The 19643-nt window shown below is 37.0% G+C and overlaps 2 protein-coding genes across 4 annotated transcripts in view; one reads left to right on the forward strand and one right to left on the reverse strand.

Annotated features, from left to right (window-relative positions):
• Positions 1–10979, reverse strand: part of LOC117415783 (TBC1 domain family member 12-like) — a 31114-nt gene extending 20135 nt beyond the window's left edge. For 2 of the 3 annotated variants that reach the window (XM_034026577.3, XM_059026420.1), the window contains exon 1: positions 9226–10979. In XM_034026577.3, coding sequence (XP_033882468.2) covers positions 9226–10667 — 1442 coding nt within the window. In that variant the 5' untranslated portion in view covers positions 10668–10979. The remainder of the gene's footprint in view (positions 1–9225) is intronic. The other variant, XM_034026578.3, reaches the window with a different exon arrangement.
• A 5826-nt stretch (positions 10980–16805) lies between these two features.
• On the forward strand, positions 16806–19385 carry LOC117414499 (D(1C) dopamine receptor-like). Its single transcript, XM_034024271.2, has one exon. The coding sequence runs from the start codon at positions 17159–17161 to the stop codon at positions 18506–18508; it is 1350 nt and encodes a 449-aa protein (XP_033880162.1). The 5' UTR covers positions 16806–17158; the 3' UTR covers positions 18509–19385.
• Positions 19386–19643: the final 258 nt, after the last annotated feature.

The raw sequence follows: 19643 nt of genomic DNA on the forward strand, positions 1-19643 counted from the left end.
ACTTACTTACTAATTTCTTTGTTTATTTATTATTGGGATTTTGTAAACCCCCTCTTCGTTTCTCCAGACGCAAGAAAAAAAGAAAAAAAAACTAAGTGTTACCGCAGTATGCAGTTTAGGGTTAATTCAGGACTGTGTTAGTGTCTTTTCACAGGGTGTACGGACTGTTAATTTTATTTGTATTAAACACTTTCAAAAGCTCAAAAAATATTAACAATAAAAAATAAATCTGCTATTTTTAAATGTCTTTCAATATTAATTAAATAGCTTCAAGTGATATTAACATCATATTTACTGTACCTTTTATTTATGTTTTTAATGTTTTCCAGTCATTCTGTTGCTACACAGCTGAGTTTTGGTAATTGTTCAATACAATTCTCTGCAGCTATCTGTGAACCTCTCTTATCTCACACGTGACCAGTGCTGTATTCCGTTTCTTTTACTTCCTGATTCAAAGCAATTTCACAAGGTTTGGACACGAGTAAGTTCAAAGACAAAGTATCATATGTCATTTTCTGATCAGAAAATGTGTTATGGGCAACAAAGCTCAGAACTAAATGACTGGAAGTATCATACAAGTTAAGATGTTACAACGTAATTTGAAGCCATTTACACTAATTAAAAATAATAAATCATTAGAATTACATTTAAAATTTGAATTACTGAGAATAACAACTAGTACCCGACTATCAGTGGCACTCTGCTGTCCCTTATGAAAATGAAATCCAGTTGTACACTTGTCAAGTATATGGTTTTTGGTGTTATTCAAGTCCTGATTAAGGTTTTATTATGTAGTTTTTTGTTTTGTTTTTTATCTAAAAAAAGATTCCATAAACTGCAGTAGTACTATACTTTTTGACAAGTATAGCTGTGGTTTTAAAAAAGAAAAGAAACAGTTAGCAGACTTGATAGGGCTGGGGAGATGGTTCGCTCAGTTCACACACATGCTAGGGTTGTGGAGATAGTTAGCTTCTATTGCAGCGCTGGCATAACGTGTGCTTGTTTTGTTTAAGTAATTTGTGTTACAATTATGTTTGCTTATGTTGAAATGTGTTCATGTGACAACAGTGATGTCTGTATTTAAACTGCCTCTATGAATAGTGAGCACCGTTCTGTCAAGAAACAAGTGCTGTCAGAAAACTTAGGACTATTTTTCTCACTTAGGAAATGACTGAGTATTTTTGTAATGCGAAAATAGACCTAAAGTACAGACTTGTGTTCATTTGAAGTGAATAGTATTTGTTTGAGTTATTTTTGCATATTACAAGTTAATGACTTATTAAAAGGTTAAGTATTTTTGTACTTCTCAAAATAGACCGACAGTATAGACTTTTTATGTTCATTTTAAGTGAATAGTATTTTACTGTAGTTATGTCTGCATATTACAAGCTAACCACCTTAGAGTTATGCGAGAAAGTATTTTCTGATTAGTAAATTGTTGTTGACAGAGTTGCCACTTGCTACTTAGATAGAGACCACCAACAGAGTAAGACAACCAAACCAGTACTGGAGAGATAAGATTGCAGAATATCATCTAGTATATAGTGGGGGTGCCTTTTGTTTTATATATGTCTTTTGCTGCATTACTTGATTAATCCAAATCAATAATTGTACTCGTGTTTGATTATTTAAATATTCGCTCAGCACACCTCTACATGTGAGTCCAAGGCATTCCTACAACTAGGAAAGGGATTTAAACCCACTCAGAGACCACGCCTCAGTTTACATAGCAAAATGGCATGCACTTTTCAGTTCTATTTCTCTTATTTCAATGAAAATATCTGCAGAAGCTTGATATATTTTTGACCTTTACTCTACAGTATTTTAAAAACTGCATGATGAGATCACATGAATTATTACAGACCAGCAACTGAAGAATGGAATCTGTTACCCAGGAAATAACTTTCTTTTTATTTCATTTTGCATTGTTAAGTGTTACTATTGTCTGTCATGGTGTTACAGTATACTTAGGGCTTCTGATTTCTTGGTCTTAACCGATAAAACACCCCTTTTCTGACTTGCATCTATCATTGATTCGTTCTGAATACTTTAAACCCGCCCCAACTACTGAGTGACAGCACATTCCCACATTTCTATTGGAGACTCTGCTTGCGAGATTTAAAACAAGATTACAATCAGGAATGGAGGCTTGTTAGCGGGATTTAAAGTTGTATTACAGTTAAGATACGGAGGATTTAAAACAGAATTTTGGCGAAATGTACAAAAATGCCTACACACAAAACCCCCAGAAGAATGTGCCCGTGACCATAGGGATTTTGTTGTGGAAGACAGCAAAGGAAAGAAGGTACAACTTAAGTGTGCAAGTACTGTCGAGCTACTACTATACATATTTTGACAGAAAAAAAAAAAAAAACGCTCAAGCATTTTGGAAAGTAACCGAAAACACAAATTTCATAAAATTCGAAAAGAGCTAAAAATAAGCACCGAAAAAATACAATTAATAAAACCCGAAAAACAGAAGCCCTAAGTATACTGTACCTTTGTATGCTTACTACACGACTGCTGAACAGTACACAATTCATTTAAAATCATGCTTATTAAGTCCTGCATATAAAGAGCTCTTTTGAGAGGTGCACATAAATAAATTAAAATGCTGAAACAATAGGAGACTGTGTTGCCTCAGAGAAGGGATAATTTTCTCATGTGGACATTTTTTTATTCTCCGTATTTTTTACATTTTTTATTAGCTTTAGATTTGTTTTGGACCATAAAGTCAACTTTCCTTCATTGAAAAAAAAGGGTTTAAAGCAAAAGACAGCATGGAAAATGTGAGGAAGTGTAAAAAAGGCCTTGGTAATGAACGATCTGTGTAATGGTATACAGTATGGCCAGTTTAAGAACTAAAGCACGCAGCATGCCAAGACCTTTGTAGCACTGATCTTCCATGTGGGGAACAAACAATAAGGCCTTAACAATGACATAAGCAGGTTCCAGATGAACAAATATAGAACATGTAATTGTATACTTCCTGCTAGTGACACATAAAACTATAGGGCCTGTTGTTACTTCAATGTTTTTTAAACAAAGCGCGTTCACCTGGTTTTAAAAATATTTAGTACAGGCAACAAAGTTTGGTTCGAGGCATTGCCCCGATGTACTGTAAAATGTATGATTTAACTTTTAAAATAATGAAACAAAAGAAAATAAGAAACACTGGGTGGAAAACCAATTCATTTTAAATTTACAAAATAACGTGAAACACTTTACATTTTTTTTTATAAAACCATGAACCAAAACAGACTTTTATAATGGAAAGCTTTTTCTAGATCATACAGATTAATTTTTTTTTTTTTTAAATGCAACCAAGCCTACAAAACAGACAGGCAACCTCAGATTCAAAACTACATTCCCCACTTAGAAAAACTTCCTACAGTAACTTAAAAAAAAACACAATTCTCTAAGTTTCTGGGTGTGCAGAACAGAAACTGTCAACAAAGTAAATTTAAAAAGCAGGTCAGCTAGAATTCAAAACCAGCAGCAAACTGAACAAGCACTGCCAGGACTAGCCTATAACCTGATATTGTAGGACTCTTTTCTGTAACAGTTGTTCAGATTGCTTCCTTAAATTCCAACCACACCCAAAAAATCCACGTGTACAGACCATGATATACCACGAAACAAAAACAAACAATAAAATGCTGTAACTTATTTATTCACTTTCAAAGAGCTTCTCATTCTCAAAAGCAAACGTTTATCTATCCCTACAATAAACCGGAATGGTGTGAAATATTTTTACAACAGAAGAATGTGTGGTAGGATTTAAATGTAAACAAACAGATAAGGATTAAACAGCCAGTGAAATTAACATGTGGTTTATTATGTGTTTTTAAAACAGTGTATGCTTATTTGTGAAGTTTTTAATCCATCAGGCTGTTACTGTGTTTTATTATTATTATTATTATTTTTTCTGGTTGTCTGAATTTCACATGCTTTCCAGGCATTAAGGTACTGTATGCCTATCAGTTATCCTGGATTTTTTCCAAGATGGTGGTGTTTGGAACGTACTTTACAACAGTATGGTATTACTACAGCATTCCAATGTCTATAAAGCAAGCAGAGAGAGAGAGAGAGAGAGAGAGAGAGAGAGAGAGAGAGAGAGAGAGAGAGAGAGAGATTGAATCAGTAGGTTGCCTGATCCTATTCTGAAGCAACTGTAAAGGTACATTCTCAAACAGGAATAGAATCTTTTTTTATTATAACAATTCTGTAACTTAAAATGCTGTGGTGTAATCAAGGAAATGGTTTTACTCTTTGTTTATTGCCTTAAACACGGAACCAAAACCGATCTTTGATTTGTCCTCAATATTTGAAATCAGGCCAACATGACAAGGAACTAATACCATATTCACACCTGCACTATGAAACTTGTAAAACTCAATCTCATCTTGTCTGATTGCAGCTTGGAGATTTTTGGAACATTACAAAAAGTCAGAGACCAACATGCATCATGTTTTTGCATTTCCTAGTTAGAAATGAATTCACCAATCTTCAGTATAGTACAATATAACTGGATTTAAATACGTACAAAATATGGATTTATACTACTGTAGCAGCATGAGATTACAGTAAACTTGACTTGCCTGTACAGTAGAAGGCCTAGTATATGTCAAAACCTGTGCTATTAAATAGAAATGAAGAATATTGACCCACGGTACATTTCTCAAGAAAGGACAAGCACATGATTCTTCCATTCCTACTGTAATGTACCCAACGCACGGACCGAAATCCATTTAAGTATACTGGAAAGGGGTGTGTCTGTGCATGGAGCAGTAGAGGGACTGGTCAAGAGCTGCTGAAAAATGCTGGTGTGTAAAATTATATTAGAAAGGCAAACACATGCCCATGAGGTAACAATGGTGACTACACCCTTTTAAAACCACATATCATTATTGCTTCAGAAAAAAAAAAAAAGTGTTCTACGCTGCTTCTCATATCATTAACCACATCTCTCTACATCCTTAACAAAACATCTTGTTCTCTTAAATGTCTGTCTGCAGATACTGTATTTAGAAGGAATGAAGACAAAGAATATAAAGCTGGGCTAATTTGTCCGCAGTAATTACCACTCACAGGAACCTTATTTTCTGTAAAATGTTCAGCATTTGGAATTAGCGAAACAAGACTACAGTAGGCCTATACATTAATAAACTAGGCCTACACAGGAAAACCATATTTTAGTATAAATTTGGACATTCCTGTAGGACACTAAGAGCAGTTTTAATTCCATGTTAAATATACAGTGTGTGCCATAAAACAGGCATCATAGGCACACAGTAGTTATTAATATTGGTTGTGAAATGGATTCAGATCATTGAGGTGTGGTTCAGATAGTCATTGTGGTATGGTCGTCCAATTTAACACATTTTAAATCGGCATACAGTAACATGATACTGTCTAAGATTATTATTTGTTTATTTAGCAGACGCCTTTATCCAAGGCGACTTACAGAGACTAGGGTGTGTGAACTATGCATCAGCAGCTGCAGAGTCACTTACAATTACGTCTCACCCGAAAGACGGAGCACAAGGAGGTTAAGTGACTTGCTCAGGGTCACACAATGAGTCAGTGGCTGAGGTGGGATTTGAACCGGGGACCTCCTGGTTACAAGCCCTTTTCTTTAACCACTGGACCACACAGCCTCCTGACTTATTAAATATAAGTCATGAACATGTAATAATGATAATGCCATGCAAAGTGAAGTGGGTTTTTATTCCCTTTAGAAACAAAAGTGCGTATAGGCCCACCTGTGTGGAGCTCTTTAAATGATGTATGGTAGTAATCCACGCGCTGCCAGGTCCTTTTCATTCTTCTGTAAACAGATCTGGATTTGGGCTGCTGCCTGGCTGCTGTCTGTTCCAAGCCCCGTGAAAACATTCCAGTGTGGTTTTCATAAGAACTAATATGGTTGAATGGAAGTCTGAATAACAAACCAGGATTACAAAAGTCCTTTCTTTGAACTCAGCAGAATTCATAACAAGACATTACCGAACACAAATTGAAACACCATTTGAATGTCAGACTGTAGGGTCACTATTGCTGCACGATCAGCTCTTTCCATTAAATTCAATAAAACAATGTTTTGTTCCATCAAATCACCTCACATGTTTCCAAATAATAATATTCCGTGTTAAACTGAGATTCAGATCCCAAACTGAAGGTTTTATTTTTGTCTTTTTGGCCAGGAGTCTATGGTCATGAACGACATGAAGTGAGCAAAGTATTTTGCACTTGCATTTTCATGAACAAAGTCAAACTGAATGATTCCACATTTTGTAGGCTACAGTATATCATTGCTGAATCTCCAGAATATAAAAACAACTATTATTTAATAGAATTGTGCAAAAAATGTCAGCCCCACAACGAGCCCCTTCAATACAATGTACCGATGAGATTTGTAAAGATGAATTTCATGGCCTTTTCATTATGGGAATTGTAAATTCATTATCAACTCACAGGAGACAGACTGTAACCATTGCATGTCCTACATTTAAATTAATTTAAACTGCAGACTGCAGCAAAGATAAAAGGGAGGTGTCGACTGTTATTTTATCACACCACCAGTTCCATTCTAATTAGGGTCTACAGTACGTCCTTGAGATAAGGATGGGATCCAGCTACACATACTGTATGCAACACCTACAGTACAGCACCAGAATGCTCGGCAAAGCAGACAAAAGATTATTAAATCACCAAACACCACATATTTATTCAGAAATAAAAAAATAATAATATTGGCTTAGGCTTTGTAATCTTTACTTTTAAGAAGAAATCTACATATAGTCACAATCCACTGTACAGTAGCAACAACACTCAAATGAACAGCTGCACATGTCTAAAAGAAAATGTCAGACATGCCCAGCATGCGATCCACAACTAATCTGTATCCAGGGCTAAAAAGCCACTAGTGCAGGCCAGCTTTACTAGATCAGACAGCAGCTGTCACTGTATACTGTAAGGAACCGAAATCACTTACTAATGAAAATGGTGTAACGATAATCAAGAGCCAAGAAATAAATAATAAATAATAATTTGGAAAAAGTACAAGTAACAAAATCTACAGTACTACCTGAGCACATGCATCACATTTCAACAAGAGTGGATAAAAATGTCAAAACTCATTCTGAATACAATTAATCCATCTCGTTATGGATCTCTCCATCAATCTTCTACCTCAGAGATTTACCAAAGCCATGGTCTGTGAAAAAAGTCCCAGGAGGTCCTAAACCTAAAATAATACTCTATCGAACCATTAATCTGCTACTCCACAAATGCCTGCTGCATCAACAAGTATATTTGTGCCTCCCAGTACTTTACACTAGTTGCTTTATTGATCAGTGTTATTTAACCACATACTGTACAGTACATACTGTACAATTATCATGGCACTGAACTTGAAAAATTAACATATGCCTCAAAACACCATTTATTTCTGTATGGCTTGTTACTGTCATCAATACTTTTTAAAGCAAGACTGTATAAAAATGAATGCAAACAGTTAGCTTTGTTTGCAGCTCAATACTGTAGCTCCATAGAAATTATATTTATGTTGCAGATCAAATGATAAATAGGTATTATTATTTTTTTAAAGTAAAAAAAAGTCCCTTTCCATGATGGCACTAATTTGTGAAGAAGGTTTAATTCCTTTTAAAATACCCTGAATACTATACAGCAAACAAAGTAGGCACAGGTCAAATTGTAAGGGAAAAGGCACCTCTGACAGAATAATGAACATGAAGTAAGACAGATGAGTAGTGGTGGTAAGCAAAGTGGAGAAATCAATTGGAAATGCCTCATTAATGGTGTCTGAAAAACAGTTGATGGTTAAAACAGTTGTGACCACGAAACGCTCGATTTTACTTGAGAAAGAGGATCACAGAATACAGGGACCCGAATTTGAAAATGTGGGGTGTTTGGAAATGGAAAAGCTATATTTAAATGGAATGCAGTATTTAAAAAAATCTCATCTACATCAAAAAGGGTTTGAGATCTGGCCATGAAGGTTGCAACTAATAGAACTACAAAATATAAGAACAAGGTAGAACAATAACCTCTATGCCAGATGGCCAGAACACCGTGATAGTCCATTTAACAACAACCCAGCATGTGTTGCAGACAATGTCTCCCTCCAGCAGATCAGGCATAAAATCAAGGCCAACTGTTTTAATGCCACTGTAAAGCCAGTGGTATTTTTCAAAGATGAGTAATACTCTTCTGGCACTAGGGATGGTCTACAGTAGTTGGGAGTTTCCAACATGCCATATTAATATCTTAATTGTTATAACAACATCTGTAAATCTCACAACTATACTGGACTATATGGCACCCAATTGTACCAGTACTTGCATCATCTTGTACTTGCACTTAACTGCTCCACACGTTGCTGTATTCTACTACTGCTCTCAATCATAATTATATTTTCTGTATCTTGTTCTTGACTTTAATCTTAAAGGTAACTGTATTGTAGTTTTTTTGTAATTGCTCTTATTTGAAATCGTTCTTATGCTTTTATTGTACTTGCTCCTTTTCGTGGAATTTACTGTGATAACCAAACATTTTTAAGTTTAACTGCTCTTAATCATAATCGCTCTCAAACCTATTTATTTACTGTATTTTGTATTCTCTCATTTGAATTTACACTTACTACTGATTGTATTGCATTTTATAACTGCTGTTACTTGTAATGTGATATTTTGTAATGCGATACTTTGTAACAAGGCCTTAGGCTAAGAAAGTAAAATAAATAAATAAATTAATAAATAAATTCTTAATTTTGAACTCCATCTACCTGAAGCAGCATCAGTAACAAATCCACAGCACCTCACACCACTGACCACAGAGAACACAAGTAGAATAAGGCTTTCTTTGAACTTAGATACGCCTGCATGATACATGTTGTTTTTCCAGTTAAACTCATAATGACCGGATATTCACTTAAACAGTGTTGACAGTCAACGTGCAACACTGGAAAACAACATATGTACTGCTGTCTGTTGTACCTTATGTTCCGTATTTAATGACCCTCCAACCTCTCTAATTAAATACACCCTGAAATGTGGAGGACACCACCAGATGCACAAAGCAATTAAAACCATTGATTAAAAAATTAATTAAATGTCATGGTGTGCTGATCAAGGTCATGGAAAGACAGTCACGTAGGATCTAAGTATATTAGCTGCAAATGTAAATTTAAAATATTTATTTTACCTGCTAAAAAAATCTGTGATCCCAAGTTTTTTGGGTTTCAGTTCCTGATGAGAGGAGTGGTCTGCAGCAAGAGTCAAGCCATCAGGCACGTGATCAGGAGCGCTCTGGCGACGGCTAACTTCAAAGGTGTTCCTTGAACTTAAATTGACATCCATGAACCTGACGTCATTAGTGTCATCCACCGCCTCGGTACCAAAGCTTACTTCGGAATCCCCTGGGCTATCTGGAGTGGCTTCGCAACTGACAGACAGTCTACTGCTTTGGTTAGTCCTTAGTTCTAATTGACTCGGATTACTCTGCTCACTTTCCTCGTCCTCCTTGACGTTGGACTCATTTGGCTGAAATGTTTCGTCTTTAGGCCCCATATTTTCAATGTCTAATGTTCCAGATACTGTGGTTGTGATGTTGGGAATGAGGTCACAACACTCACTAACAGCTGTAGTCTCTGCGGGGGCAACCCCAGTAGTACCAAAGTCATCATCTTCTGGACAGAAGCCCTTATTAAAACCGTCCTCTAATGCAGGTTCGAATATTAACTTTTTTATTTGCATATCTGAAATAGCAGCAGTCTCGCCAATACACTTTGCCGTGCTGTTACGTAATTCTAGCTTGTCATTTAGCAACGCGCATTTGTTTACAATCAACAACCCACCGTTCACCAGTTTCACTTCCTTCTCAAAAGGCGCACCTGAAGGTTTGTAAACTGAAGAGTCGCAGCCAAAAGAAGAGACATCTTCGTTGCAGCTCGGGTAGATGTCACCCTTTACACAATCAACATCTCCGTTGGTTAGCTTCATGTTTGCGGGACCGACCGAACCAGTGCAGTTCAGCTGGTGTTTGCCATCACATGACCCAGAAAGCGGAAGCACAGACTTTGCCCCAATCTTGGGATTTAAAAGACCATTGTCCTGTTTCTCAGAAACGCCATCATCCTTCCTTCCGCATTCAACGCTATCGGGAGCAGCGTTGATCAACATCCCGTTTCTCTTCTTTACTTGCTTGTCAGCAGTGCAATTTGAAAAGCAGGATGGGGTCCCCTTACAACCCACTCCCGCTGCCTCTGATCCAACCATTAGCTGTTCTGATGACTCAGTAAACCCGTTTACAGTGCCATCACTGCATCGCTCTGTAATGACACAGCTGTCTTTAACGACGCTGTGAAGACACTCTGAGTCTGAAACACAATCTAGCTTTTTCTTACCAGCCAGCGCAGCCTTGTCTTCGTTTACATTCGTCCCACTGGCAATATAAACATACCCTTTCCCTGACAGCCCCGAATTCGTATCTTCTTTGAAGGCTGGCTTTTTGTTTTCATTTAGTAATAAAGCCGGCTTGCCGCTTTTGCACCCAGTAAGTCTGCTGTAAGATGTGCTCTTCTGTTCGTTTTTGTTGACATCGACAGACAAAGCCAACAGGGCAGCTCCATTTTCCGCTCTTTCCATTTCATTCACAATCCTCGCACAGCCCCATTACAAAAAACGCTGCAGTTGGGCAACCTTGGATAGGTTGGTTCCTCTTTCCCCTCGGCTCTGAAATGCGTGGTCATGTTAAAATACTTAGAATAAACGGTATCAAAATCGAATGTTAATGTCGATACCCTTGGCACGGAACTTGAGAGCCAGTAGCTGTTTTCTTTCGTTATTTTCTGTTTTGTTATTGTAGGTATCTGTCGACCGGCAGCCCCTCCTTCAGCCTATGAAGGAAGCCATTTTGAAATGCCTCTTTCCATTTTCCCAAGAGGCAAAGTGATGGAATAAAGTAGTGAGTCACAGCGTCACCTGTTGAGCCAAAGTGGCAAAACATCTGCTGTTCAAGCTGTCACAGTTAGAAACACCGTACGCTCTTACCATTGAAGGTCAGACCTTGACAAACGTAGAGACAAAGACTAGATTAAATTTAAACAATGTGTTTTACCTGCTGAAAAAAATAAATCTGTGATTCCAAGACCCTGGAGATTGAATCTGATTAGTACAAGCCACATGTTTTATTTTCCCTAAAAATCCTTGACAAAAGTCAACTGCAGTTATAAAGCAGGATTCTATTTACCCTTATTTTTCATCAGAAATTAAAATTCATGACATATTCCAGTTTTCACTTCAAACATCTGTTCCCTGTACACTTTTCAACTAATTGAAAGCAACTGAACAAAATGTAGTCATCTGTTCTGTAATGCTGCCTATATTTCTTTTGTTCTCCAACTCATCTCGCTTGAGTCATGTGTGCTCTGTTTGATGGTTTATTAAATTATTGTTGATGTTGAAAGTGTAGTGATACTTAATAAAAAACATGCACAAAGGATTTGCTCAGTAGCCCAGCATGAGGCGGGTCTCTCCAAAATGGGAAAATGAGAACAGCAAAACACAGCACGAAAGGTCAAATGTATCACTGAAAAACAATGCATGTACAACACTAAGAAGGTTAAACTATGATGCTCGATATTTAAGGATTCGGCCATACATTCCCAGCAGTATCTAAAAGTGGCGCCCAAAGAGTGTGAACCTGCCCCCTTGTGGTCATTAGTTGTAGTTCTATTTAATATGGTAATTCAGGATTCTTCTCTTCTGTGTGACATTTCTCAATGAATGGCGATCGGAGATGATAAGCGTGTGGTCGTTTTGCTTAAGCGGGGACTATTAGTAAACTTTCAAGTACATTACAAATTTATCATCACCTTTTCACCACTGAATTGGTCTGCTACTACTAGTAAACAATGCATTGGGAAAGCCAGCAATGCTATTACTTGGTAAGTCCCACTTCCATTAAAGCTGCTTCACATGATGTTTCAGTTGAACTGTTTCTCTCAAGGCACACACGGTTCAAAGGACTAAGAGGCTCAATATAGCAGTTGGACCAGGTTGTGCTGCACACAGTGAGGTCAGAGGAAACAGGCTCCCGGTTCTGCACAAGACATAATCCAGATGTGATGGTGGACAAAGTGGTACAAAACCAATCATATTACCGGACTATAAACACTGTGGGTCCTGTTTTGGAAAAATAGCATAGAAACTACAAATAATCCAACTCTTAAAAGAACTCCAAACAAATTATTATTATTATTTATTTCTTAGCAGACGTCCTTATCCAGGGCGACTTACAATTGTTACATCACATTATTTTTATATACAATTACATTATTTTTTACACATTATGTTTACATATTATTATTATTATTATTTATTTCTTAGCAGACGCCCTTATCCAGGGCGACTTACAATCGTAAGCAAAAACATTTCAAGCGTTACAATACAAGTAATACAATAAGAGCAAGAAATACAATAGGAGGCTGTGTGGTCCAGTGGTTAAAGAAAAGGGGCTTGTACCCAGGAGATCCCCTGTTCAAATCCCACCTCGGCCACTGACTCATTGTGTGACCCTGAGCAAGTCACTTAACCTTCTTGTGCTCCGTCTTTTGGGTGAGGCGTAGTTGTAAGTGACTCTGCAGCTGATGCATAGTTCACACACCCTAGTCTCTGTAAGTCGCCTTGGATAAAGGTGTCTGCTAAATAAACAAATAATAATAATACATACAATTACCCATTTATACAGTTGGGTTTTTACTGGAGCAATCTAGGTAAAGTACCTTGCTCAAAGGTACAGCAGCAGTGTCCCCCACCTCGGACTGAACCCACAACCCACCGGTCAAGAGTCCAGAGCCCTAACCACTACTCCACACTGCTGCCAAATAAGGATGGTTGTAAACAGCATAGAAAAGATAAGAAAACTATGAAAAAAATAATTAAAATGACAACTGAAGCTTCTCACCCTAGAGCAAAATTGCTTTTGTTGGTTGAAATAAAAAAATACTATTGTGGTTTCTTTCCTCCACTAGAGGGCGTATGCAGACTGAAAGAATCACATCAAATAAATCCCCCTGCATATCCAAGTAAAATGAACTGGAGGTATGTACTGTGTGTACTGAATTGTATTTCTGTACAGAATATACTTCGTTATATACTTCTCCTTTGCATGCCTGGATAACCGTTTGTTCTATCATTACATGTCACATTCTCACATAATATACAGGCATACAAATGAACAGACTTTGGAACATTATAAATCAGTAAATGAATAATAGAAAATACATCAAACAAAATCATCATTGTCATAACAGGAATCTATTGATGTACAGAATGGGCTTTTTCAAATTCTTTCGGTCTTTGATATTCCTTGCAAGTCCCATCTGGAAACCTTGTTATGGAAGCTTTAGATATACTGAAGTACTTTCATTTAAACAAGATGACACAAGCATCACACGCTTCCTGTGGATCTTCTGTATGAGGTAATAGGGATCTATCACACAGCTCAGAAAATCAGTTTCAAGACACTTCTTTAACAACAGTCTAGAACAGTTTCATAAATATCAAACTATATTTTATTCAGTTTTCAAAAAGCACTATTTACAGCTTTGTGGGACTGATTGGGGTCAACAATAAACACATGCAAATATTGGTGAAAAACATTGTCAGGGTAGCTAAATGTTAGTAATAGGAGACCAGTGGTTCTCACTTTTTTTTTTTTTTTTTTTAATTTGTTTTGTTTGGTACATTTTGATAAAATTGTATGTTGATGTTGTTTCATGTTACATTTTGGAAAAAGTGGTTAAATGTCAAGTGAGAAATATTATAATGCCCTGATCCTTATGAAGATTACCGGAAACTTAGAGAACCACTGCTGTAGACTTAATGTCAAATACATGCCCTCACAAGGATATAGACTAAACAACATATCACAGGGCAGCCGGGTGTCAGTAGTTGTACCATGTAAAAATGTAGGTTCATAGTGTCATCAAAACCAGTTGCTAAGATATATTAAATAGCCCAACTAACCAGTATGAAAAACAAGAATAAAAGTAAACTTGCCTTTAATTTTATTTGAATATAACCACAACCCCCCTTCATGTAAATCCTACAAGTGCATGGAAATGATCAACCAGCATGATGCACAATAGACTCCCTGGTTTAGTGTTCTATGTCCAGTTATGCTGCCACTTGGTACAGACATTCCTTAGCACTTGACAGTATCAAAATGTAGGTCATGGTGACCAACTTTAAAGTTCTGGCTTGTTATCTTCAGAACAACTCAACCAAACTTTTAATGGATGACACCTTGTGACAGAGATCGAATGATTCTTGGTGTTAGATCTCCTTCCCGACCTCACAGGGGAACGGTGCAAAGGGAACAGAGTACCCTGGACTAAATGGCACGACAGTTTATTCCCAGGGTTAGGTGGAAGTCAGTCATCTAGAAAGGGGGGGGGGGGGGTAATACGGTATACAAACTCAATGACCTGGATGAGAAATGGCGTGGCATCCGTGGATTGGAGGAGCGGATGCGCTCGTTGACCAAGGGGTCATGGGTGATGTTATAAAACGTAGTGAAGTGATCTGTTTCTTTGTGAATGGTTATATTAAATGACCAGAAGGAGAACCTGTGTTGTGAAACGTGAGTGTTTTGTTTGTTTTTGTTTGTCGTTAATAATACTGTTTGTAATTAGTTGGACGGCTAACACGATCCGGAGCTGTCGCCAAAGGCCAGCACTAAATCCGGATCAACAACACTGCACTTTTGTTTAACACTAAAGAACTGTATTCACCACGAGCCCTAGAGCACGCACTGTGTACTGCTGTTTGTGTTTGTGTATGTGTTATTATTTCGGGGCAAACCCGCGGATTACAAATAAGCAATACGTGCCGCTGTATTGCATCATTACCATTGTTATATTTACTGTTGTTTTACCATTAGGCGATTGGATATAAAAAAACATTAAACAACATTGCACCTGGATTATAATTGTCTGTCTTTTTATTAATCACTGCTGCATTACTTCCACCTGCACACAGTTAACCACTTTGCCACACACCTGTAAATGTAAACAAGAGAACACAACATGCTTCCCATAGCTGTGCTTACAGTTAACAAATACAGACAATCAAGAGCTGGAAAAAAAAGCAACACCAATGTCCTTGGGGCTTAAGGAGTGGGCTGAGGTAAACAACAGGTAAGTTTTACTGTATTAGGGGAATGTTTTACTGTGATTAAGCTGCACAAACATCTATTACCTTCAGGAACTGCAGCAGCCTTAAGATTTTTGCAAACAAAATAAAATATAATAGAACACTCATATGCCTTGCTTCTATAAAAAATCTCCTCTGTATTTTTCTGGAACCTTTTTTTTTCTAATAAGAATGTACTGGTATCTATTTACTGTGCTTGTTTTTCCAGATCAAAAACATGCACAGGATTGATATTCTCTGCCTGCTCCCTATAACCGTAAGCAGTTCTCTATAGCATTTACAGAATTTTAAAAACAATGTTAATGTGATGTAACTGGAGGGCCCAACATACTGGCAGTCCATCATGTCAGATGACCCTCCAAAGCTACTCAATCTGGGGCAGGAATTATTTGCTAAGCAGGTCGGCAAGGCAGACTGAAGGCAAAGTGACTGGCAATAGGTATATTGTTTCATATGCATGTTTGATTAAGGAATACACACATATGAGCTCTGATTAGGAACAACACTGTTTTTGTTACATTTCAGTATAAAACGGTAATTTGTTTATTTCTGTTTTGATTCCTGAGCTATAGCAGAACAGTGGTAGCTAGCAAGTTCTGTAGGCTAACAATGGAACATTGTAATGAACACACACCAATGAATTATATTTGAGTGCACAATAGAGTAAAATGCATTGCTTCACCGTGTACCCAGAATATTTAATTCTGCTTGATTTTTACATTTTGGCTTGGTAGTTTTTTGCTTGTCATTGAGTCAATGATGAGGTTTAAATCTATCACTAGAAAAGTAAATGCAATTATGTAAATTCTAATATAAATACTATATTTATCTTTTTTTGGAATAAAATGTTTTATTGCAGTTTTCAAAAATATAATTTTCATACAGAAAGTAAATTCATCAGCTCAACAGATTGTACAAAAAAAGTCATTATTATAGTACATGTTTAGCTTTTGTATTTTGAGTGTGTATAACATGGCTGTCCTGTTAAGGCTTTATCTCATTGGCATATAGGTTAAAAACAATCTAGTGTTTGTAATTTGAAATATATTTTGGTGTAGCTATCCTTAATATGTTAATAATAATCCTTAATTGTAAATATTCCAGTATATTGGCTTTGTCACTGTGACCATATCCTTTTTCTTCAAATCTTATCGCGTTTAACAGATGATTCAGCCATTTAGCAACAGATGCATGTCTTAATAATAATAATAATAATAATAATAATAATAATAATAATAATAATAATAATGTGCATTTGTTTCTATAAAGTATGAAATTAGTTGCGTAGACTAAAATGATATTGCATATTAAAGTCCTGTTTCTATTTTTAACCCGGTTTCTTGTGTGACGAATATACTGTGGTGTTAACTATTGACGTTCTGTGGGCTAAACCTATTTTCACAGAAGTGTCTCGCTGTCTCAAAACTAAGCATTACGTGACGCTATTCGCTACTGCCAATCACAAGCCAATCACAAGCCTCTCCCATTATAAGAGGGAGGAATGGCACTCTTCATAGATACCTATATACATAGTCCCAAACGCTGGACGAAGCAAATCATTGCAACATGGATGAAAGCAAGACATGTATTTCTGTATTTGCAATACCCATCACATTCTGCATTTTTTTTCCAAAGTAAGAACTGTTCATTGATTCTATAAAGGAAATGGTATTTCTTAAATCTCAATAAGTCTACTGGAATATGAGCAAAAAATATGATAGAATCTAACACAAAAAGCCACATGCTCATTTGAAATAAGTTTGCTGCAATAGACCAATATCAAGTTTCAGGGATGCTGAAAAGCACCACAACTGTGACAGGAACCAGTGTTCATCAACAGTACAGGAATCTAACGGCATATTTCCAAATGTAAAAGGTGACTTCTGTTTCTGGAGCGCTAGAACCGAAAAAAACTGTCCATGGAAAACTTTACAAACGAAACGCAGCTCTCGGAAGGTACGGGTACAGACGGCACTGACCTCAGCGTCCGCGCTGTAACGGGGTGCCTTTTATTTCTTCTGATTCTTTCAACTCTGTTGGGAAACACGCTGGTCTGTGCTGCTGTCATCAAATTCAGGCACCTGAGGTCCAAAGTCACCAACTTTTTTGTCATTTCCTTAGCTGTGTCAGACCTTTTTGTGGCAGTTCTTGTCATGCCATGGAAAGCAGTCACCGAGGTCGCAGGATACTGGCTCTTTGGGGACTTTTGCGACACCTGGATTGCCTTTGACATAATGTGCTCCACGGCTTCTATTTTAAATCTGTGCATTATAAGCCTCGATAGATACTGGGCGATTGCCAGCCCTTTCAGATACGAACGTAAAATGACTCAGAGGGCTGCTTTTATCATGATCGGAGTAGCATGGACACTCTCCATCCTCATTTCATTCATACCTGTACAGCTAAACTGGCACAAAGCCCAAGAGGAAGATTTACCTGCAAATTTCAGCAATCAGACTGAAAACTGCGATGCCAGTTTAAACAAGACGTATGCGATTTCTTCTTCCTTAATAAGCTTTTACATCCCCGTTGCCATAATGATAGGCACCTACACAAGGATTTACCGTATCGCACAGACACAGATCAGGAGGATATCCTCTTTGGAAAGGGCTGTAGAACACGCTCAGAACTGCCACCACCACCCCAACGACTGTCCGCACGAGAACTCCCTTAAAACGTCTTTTAAAAAAGAAACAAAGGTTTTAAAGACGCTGTCTATTATCATGGGTGTCTTTGTGTTTTGCTGGCTGCCCTTTTTCGTGTTGAACTGCATGGTACCCTTTTGTGACGTGAACATATATGAACTTGGCGAGCCTCCGTGCGTCAGCGAAACAACTTTTAACATTTTTGTATGGTTTGGTTGGGCCAATTCCTCTTTGAACCCGGTTATATATGCCTTCAATGCGGATTTCAGAAAAGCCTTTTCAACCATACTGGGATGCAACAAGTTTTGTTCCAGCACCACAGTGGAGGCAGTCAATTTCAGCAACGAGCTGGTTTCCTATCACCACGACACCACCTTTCAGAAAGAGGCTCCAATAGCTTTTACTAGTAGTAAAGGACAGCTCCCTCAGTCGGTCGAAGAACTACTAGATCCATTTGATAAGCTTTCAGTCATCTCGCAGACACCTAGAAGCCGCAAGAACCTGCTGCTGCCCGCAGTAGTTCAGTTCGAATGTGAAGCTGAAATTTCATTGGACACCATAACACCATTTACATCTACGGAACCTAACGAATGTGATTTAATTCCTGGTCAAATACGAGATTAAAATACCAATCTCTTTCAATCCTCATCTTTGATCAGTGAAAACTCATGAGTGACATGAACACATTTGTGACACCAGGGCCTTAAGAAGCCCATTGCTCATTTCAAGACCTCCAATAGCTTTAAAACTGTACTCTGTATATTGAGAAGTGCAAATCGTTGTTATTTAATATTTATCTCGTGTATCAATTAAATCAATTAAATCATTGTAAAAAAATAACAGGATTACAGCTATTGCCAAAAGTTTAACTAATTTTCCTTCATAAAGTCAAACGAAATCTGCTGAATAATATTACACTAAAATATTGAATTACATACCGCTTTGTAATGAAAAACTGACACAAATTTTGAAATGTGACATTTCAAAATCTAACATGAAACACAGTATACTATTACAACTCCAGGTAGACTTTTGTGATATCATTTTGTAGTTATAATGTTAAATAAAATATCTAAATTATTATTATTATTATTATTATTATTATTATTATTATTATTATTATTATTATTATTATTCATTATGTCTCAACCCTAAAATTCTGGATGATGCAAAACTTTTGGCCATAGCTGCATATTGCAAGACATTAGGTTTCATCTAAATTTATGTCTAAATGTCTTGTCAAAATCTTTTAAAACATGCGTTTTAACAAGGAAAATGAGGTTAACAATTTAAGTGTTCTAGCCTGTTTGTACTTTAGTCAGCATATCTTGCCACTCTGTATTTATTGATATAGTCCTTTTTTCTAACTACCATTCTGTAGATCTGATTCTTTGATGTTTTTGTAGATTTCAGTATTATACATTTTACATGTAAAATGCATTTGTCAGATTGCTCTAATCGTGCCCTTCAGCCTTGTTGAGAATGCAAAACATAATAAACAACTCTGGACCAGGCTTTGTTTGAAATTGTGGAGCAAAATTAATATGAAGTTGGATTGTTATTATAAAGTCCTTTTGCTGTTGTAAAAAAAGTCACACAGTGCACTGCTACTGGCAGAAGCCACAAAATTATGGGCAACAGTATTCTTTCGCTACCACCACATGTCTTAGTGTGCGCTGGTGATGACATTAATTAGATGACATTTTCTGCATTACCTGTTTAATAAGGCCATCATTTGTCTTGAGGAGTAGTACTCGCA

Source organism: Acipenser ruthenus, chromosome 7, assembly GCF_902713425.1.
Source record: "Acipenser ruthenus chromosome 7, fAciRut3.2 maternal haplotype, whole genome shotgun sequence".
Lineage (NCBI taxonomy): Eukaryota > Metazoa > Chordata > Actinopteri > Acipenseriformes > Acipenseridae > Acipenser > Acipenser ruthenus.